Source organism: Alligator sinensis, unplaced genomic scaffold, assembly GCF_000455745.1.
Source record: "Alligator sinensis unplaced genomic scaffold, ASM45574v1 scaffold2151_1, whole genome shotgun sequence".
NCBI lineage: Eukaryota > Metazoa > Chordata > Crocodylia > Alligatoridae > Alligator > Alligator sinensis.
The window spans coordinates 32913-39671 of record NW_005843363.1 but is presented as its reverse complement, the minus strand read 5'-3'; the positions used below and the strand labels follow the sequence as shown (position 1 = coordinate 39671).

Sequence of the window (6759 nt, the reverse complement as noted above, 5' to 3'; positions counted from 1 at the left end):
CCTACAACATTTAATGCAATCTGGAGAGGAAAGAAAAAAAACAAACAACAAACAAACATAAAAAATACTAATCACTTTTCTTTGTACCTATACAGAGATACGGTTATTGACTCCAATTGGTTTAAACTAAACGAACAGCAAACATTTCAAAACCTTTTAAGAACCCTGGATGATATTCATCCTCCACATACATACACATGGGAAGGTTCCTGTTACAGTGATACAAGATAATGACCATTTCAGTTGCAAAGAAATAAAAAAAAGTAAGTATCATCCATTTCTTGACTTTAGTCAGTTACCTTCCAGACTTTAGCCCTCAGATCATCAGGCAATCGTCTTCCTTGAATTATGTTTCTTACAGTTTCTAGATCACAGCCTCCTTCTTCCAGGGCTTCTGCAAGTTCCTTCTCCCTGTAAAAGTTATTTGCAACAAACTTTATGTACTTTAAAACACTCCAATATTTTTATTAAACAATAGTGTCCTTTGTACACGTACACAAATACCTAATATTCTTCAAATTGGAGGACACTAGTAAGCTAAAATAACATTTAAAGTTTGCTTGATGTGTGTTACTTATACATTTATATTACTGAGACCAAATATTTCTGTGATCTATATTATTTTTATTCATTCATTCTATTTTTGGTGCCTCTATCATTTGCTTGATTTGAAATCTACCTTTCATTCTTTAAATTGAATAGAATTACACTTTCTGGTTCTCAAAGGGAGACAATGTTACAAAAGATGAAACAAATGTAACAGAATAATGTTTAAACTGAAAAACTCATTTTCAATATTTCAGATTCAACGACAGTACTTTTCTCCACCCACACACTACACATTCAAATGTAGTTAGGTGGCAGCTTCCCTTAAATAAATCATTAGATGACCTAAATACTGGAAAATATTTTCCAGAGGTTTATTAATAGTTGGTTCTTAACTCTGTATTTCCTTGAAATTTAAATTTCTTTTTAAGCTACATTCAAATCATTAGACACCAGGCAATTAACAATTCAATTTTTTTCTAGGGGAAAAATAAATAAAATAAGTGTACCTTAAGTAACAGAGAATTGTAATGAAAAAAAAAAAAAAATCAGTAGACTGAAAAAAAGTTTCAGTAATCAGTGCAGTAATCAAAACAAAATAAGATCATTATGGAACTACAGGAAACCCTCGCTACTCAGAAACTCTGGATTCGCGGATTCAAATGTCTGAGGGGCAGGGCAGAGCTACGAGGCAGGCGGAGAGCAAGCACCAGGGATGTGGAGGGAGGAGGCGATGGCAGCATCTTTCCCAGAAGCAGCCACGGTGGCAGGGGGGGGTGGGGGGGGGGGGGGGGGGGGGGTCAGTCCCCAGGTGTTGCGGGGGAGCCCCACAAAGAATGTGGTGGGGAGCAGGGGCAGCTGTGGGGTCTGACAGGGAGCCCCATCAGTATTAGCAGATTTCGCCATTCACAGGGATCTCAGGAACGTATCCCCTGCGAATGGCGAGGGTCTCCTGTACTGACAGTCTCGATAAGATTATTAAAGATCTCTTGCCAATATATTTTTAACAATGCTAGATTAAAGCGTGAGTTTTAGCAAGCAAGCACAAAACGTATTTTAAAATAGATCAGTTTCCTGCTACGCACAGTTCAATATTTCACACACCTGCAGGTAGACTGTACCTGCTAAGGCACATCTCGTCACTTCAGCAACTGCAATATGAAACTACAGCATGATGGCAAAATACCAGGTACACCGAAGAAAAACAACAAAAATAATACGTAGTTTCTGTCTACAGAAGGGTTTTCCTATTGTAACCTTTAAATGGTCTTCATAAGCGTGGGCATAAAGTTCTCAAAACTGCTTTCTATCCTTAAATATACCACATAACCATGTATGAACACAGTGAGCATAGCGTGCAACACCTGTCCAATATTCAATAGAGATTCTACCCCTCTACACTGATGCGCATCTCTTGAAGCAACTGATGTGCTCCTTCATTCGGATTAACAGATGCTAAAGCAGGGGTGGGCAATTATTTTGGGTGGAGGGCCACTCACCGAATTTTGGCAAATTGTCGAGGGCCGCATAGGTAGCCCCACCCCTTGACAGGTGCCCTGCCCCTTGGTTGCCATCTTGGGGCCCAGAAGTCCCGCCCCTAGCCTCTGACCATTGCCAATTGAAGTCTTACCCCTCGCCCCTGGAAGTACTCCTTTGGGGAAAAGGGTTTGCCATCTTAGGGGGAAAAAAAAAATTACATACTAAAAATCAAACACCCATAATAATATATTTATTTTAATTTAATTAAAAAATATATATTTTTGTCCTGATTTGTGGGTGTTTGTGGTCTATATGCAGAAGTGATTGTATATGGGGGTTTGTGGGGATGTGCGTGTGTGTGTAAGCCATGTAGTGCAGAGTGGGTGGGCAGGAAAGTTGGAAAATACTGGGGAGGGGGAGTGGGAAGGGAGCGGGACTGTGGGGCCTCCACCACTGTCCCAGGGCCAGCACCGATGGGGCCCAGAGTGGGGCAGAAGGAATGCAGGGGTCTGTGGAGCCAGGCTTGGCTGCACCAGCAAGGAGAGGGGGGAGCTGACCCAGCTCCACAGAGCCCCTACCACTCAGGACCCTGCGCTCCTGCTGCTCTGCTCTGGCCCCGCATTTCCACCTGGCTGCTGCTGGCTCCTATGCACCCGCTCAGTCCCAGTGCCCCCACCCCAAACCAACAGTACAGGTGGGGAGCAGCGTGCAGCCCTGACCCTGTGCTCATCAGCAGGGAACAAGTTGGTGCTCAGCATGGGGGAAAAGCGCCCCGCCCCCGGTGGCCAGCGCCCCGTGCTGCAGCTGGTCAGAGTCTGCACGGGGCTCTCCTGACTCTCCACCATATCACCCCTGCTCCATGAGGCAACGGTGGCAATGGAGAGAGTAAGCGGGTGCATGGGAGCCAGCAGCAGCCAGGTGGAAGTGCAGGGCCTGCGCCAGTCTCCCGGACCAGCTCCTCCCTCCCTGCTGCTGCAGCCCATCCCAGCTCCACAGACCCCTGACAGCCCACACGCATGCTCTTACTGCCCTCCTCTGGGCCCGCTGGTACTGGCCCCAGGACACTGGCACAGGCTCTGCGCTCCCGCTCACTTACATTCCCCCTCCAACCCCCACTGCCACTTTCCCGCCCACCTGCCAGCTCCTGGCTGCATGGCTGGACCCTGGGGTTCACCAGGAGCTGGCCTGGCCCCGAGGAATGGGGCAATCCCCCTGGTTCTGTCCTACCCCCACCCCATCTTACCTGAATTTCCTGTCCTGGCACAGCCACAAACAGCCCCATTGTCACAGGCCAGAAACCCCTGCTAGGAAGGGGCTTCCAGCTGGGTGGGAGGAAGTAGGGCAGGGCCAGGCATGCCCTGCTGTTGCAGGAGCCTGCTGGAGCTCCCCTGGGTCCTACTGCCCCTGGCTCCTGTCATCTTTGATAGGAGCCAGGGGCAGGTAAATATTAATTTTCTAAATGTTTTAGGGGCCCCACAGGTTGAATAGGATGGCCTGGCAGGTCAGATCCAGCCTACAGGCTGTATTTTGCCCACTCCCACACTAAATCTTTCAATTCAAGCCCACTAACTACAGATGCCAGGTCATATACTACTTAGTAAATGTTACTGTCCTTTTGATTTCATAGCAAGTCAGATATGTTTCATAAAAAATGTGGTATTAATTAAAGTCCACACAGTGCTAAATATATCTAGTAGAGTGCCTCATATTTAGGCACCTGGTGTTCAATAACTACAGGGCATATTCACAAAATGTATGAAGTGTCCGGGGGGAGGAAGAAGAGTCAGATACTGGAGACTGGAACACCTATTTTACTGAGCAACCTATTCGGTCCCAGTGGAAATCCTAGATGAAAGCATATCAAGTCTAGTGCATGCAAATCCTGAATTTCTAGATAACCCTTCAATTGAATATAGGTTAAAATCTCAATCCTGCAAACACTTATGTATGCACCTAACATTAAGCATATGTGCAGTTCCAAAGTCTACTCAGTTTCTGAAAATATTTATGGTTTGGGGGCTTAAGTGTTTAGCTCCCACCCATTAGCTGATGCAATCTGTTTCCATTAGTTTCATAAGAGCTTTAAAAGAATTTCATTATGTAAAAGTCAACTTTTTATGTAAAAAAAAAAAAAAAAAAAAAATATCACTTATTTTCTTTATTCTACCTTCCCACTTTGGATGAGGTAGGAAGGCTCTGCAAAAGGCATACTTGTCAACCCATTGTAATCATTCTGTTATCTGTATCATACTCGTGCCCAGAACCTCCGTTTTGTATATATGCAGTGCACATATACACAAAGTCTACAATCCAAGGCCGTGTCCCTGCAGGTTATCAGTCTAATTACTCAGTAATTAAAAATGATTTAGGTTTATCAAGTGGCTGTCCAGAACCCTTCAATAGTTTACCAGCACACATGTCTTCTAAATGGAAATGCCCCCAGCTATAATACATATTCATGTTAGTGCAGAAAACTTATTTTAGATTAAACTGCCTTAATCTCCAAGCTACTCATTTATTACACAGGTATTAAGTAACCTCAAGGGAGAGGGGAGAGAAAATTGTTCTAAACTATGGAGTCCAAAGAACGAGCAGTAGTTACAAAGATAAAAAATTAACTTATTGCAATAAAATGCTTCTGATCTAGACATTTAGTAGATTTAATAAATTCTTCAAAATATTATAGCTATATCATAAACATCAGCCACTCAATTCAGTTGTAACTTTTCATTCCTATGAAATAAACACAAGCTGAGCCAAATAAATCACTTGCATAATCATTCACATAATACACACAAAAGTGATCCTCATGGAGGCATCCAAGCAAAACAGAGAAGTGAAACCATTCACCAAAATAATTACAAATCTGGAATCAAATGAGTAGTGAACAAGTCACTGTTGTTTTAAGGCTCTACAAAAAACAGCCCAATCTTTATAAAACTAGATACATTAAAACAAAAACAAAACACTTAACAGCAATAGCTGGGGATGGCCAAGGTTGTGGTTCTGCTGTGATGTGGCTGCAAAAGTCACTCAACTAGGTTTTTCATACACTTCCTGATGTGCAATCCATTGTGAAAAACTGAAGCCCGTACCTAGCTGATATTAATCTGCTCAGAAATTCAGTTTAAGAATGGCAACAAAAGGATCAAACCATTTGAGAAACAGCAGACCAACACACAGCACTGAAGTATATTGATGCCATATGTTCCACTGTTTTGGTGCTTGCAGTTACATAAACAAATGACTATTCCTTAACACAAGACAAACTTAGTTGAAATGTGCCCATATACTGACACACAACTGGCAAAAAATATGCAAGCATATGGGTACATCCAACCCATATATGTTGTTTATGTTTTTGTCAATGTATTTAAAAAAAAAATCAAAGTATAGGTATCATTCTTCCCGAGAAGAGGATCAAGTGTGTACAGGACACGTATGCAGAGCAAAACTAGTGGTTTCTATGGCAATGCACTCAAATATCAGTCCTACTCCAAATGAAAATTGAGATAAATGAGGAGATATGATTAGAGGTCTCCATCTATGCTGCTGAACTATACACATGCTGAGCATGCCAAACTTGTAACAGACACAGCCATGGATAAAGTATGGTTTGATTCTATAGTTGCCATTCAAATATTAACCACGGTTGGAATTAATCCATGATTAGGATAGGGAATTAACTGAATAAAAACTGTAGTGTTGTTATGACCTCAGGAAGCAATACCAGAACCTGAAGAGAAGCATACCCTGCTATTGGGCTTTTTATGAAAAGTCCAAAGTTTTAGAATTACATTTGAGAATTGTATTTAAATTATAATTCATTTATTAATGGTTATTACCAACACATCTACATTACATTGTATGGATTTGAGAAGTAGGTTTACACCTTTCTTTCATGATAGATGAACCATTACTTCACAGTAGTTTCCTCTCCTGAACTCTTCCTAAAGGCATGTTTTGAAGTGCGATAGGTGGGTCGGTTGGAGCTAATTACAGGATACAAATATCTTAATATCCAGTAATCACAGTAATGCAATAGGGCTTTAAAGCTAGGTTCACTGGGGGATAGAGAACAAAGTGGGGAAGCGGGGGATCTGGAGAAAGCAGAAGCAGGAGAGACAACAGGGAAGACTCCTTATTCTTCCTGAGAAAGTAGGGCAAATCGCCTAGTTACCTTGTGTCTGCACACAAATGCATGGAGCCTGGGAAACCAGCAGGAAAAATTGAAAGTCCTCGCACAGTCAAGGAACTATAATGTGATTGGAATAACAGATGTGGTGGGATAGTTCGCAGGACTGGAGTATTATCATGGATTGGTACAAACTGTTCAGGAGGGACAGGCAAGGTAGAAGAGGAGTTGAGTTGTACTTTATGTAAAAAAGTATGATTGCTCAGAGAATGAATCTGGAGACAGGCCTATTGAAAGTCTCTGGGTTAAGGTCAGAGGGGAGAGCAACAAGGGTGATGTGGTGAGTGTGTGCTATAGACCACCTGACCAGGAGGATGAGGTAGATGAGGCTTTCTTCAGACAACTAGTGGAAGTTTCCAGATCTCAGGCCTGGGTCTTAGGGGGGGGGTTTCAATCACCCTGACATCTGCGGGGAGGGTAATACAGCAGTGCACAGGCAATCCAGGAAGATTTTGGAGAGTGTTGGAGACAACTTCTTGGTGCAAGTGTTGGAGAGGCCAACTAGGAGCTGTCCTCTTCTTGACCTGCTGCTCACAAAG

The 6759-nt window shown here is 42.9% G+C and overlaps 1 protein-coding gene across 2 annotated transcripts in view; it reads right to left on the bottom strand.

Moving 5' to 3' along the window:
* TBC1D23 (TBC1 domain family member 23) overlaps window positions 1-6759 on the bottom strand; it is a 61920-nt gene that overhangs the window by 45985 nt on the left and 9176 nt on the right. For both annotated transcript variants that reach the window (XM_006038478.3, XM_006038477.3), the window contains exons 2-3: window positions 300-411; window positions 1-20 (exon numbers count right to left, since the gene is read on the bottom strand). The exon at window positions 1-20 is cut by the window's left edge and continues 74 nt beyond it. In XM_006038478.3, the coding sequence (XP_006038540.1) occupies window positions 1-20; window positions 300-411 (132 nt within the window). The remainder of the gene's footprint in view (window positions 21-299; window positions 412-6759) is intronic.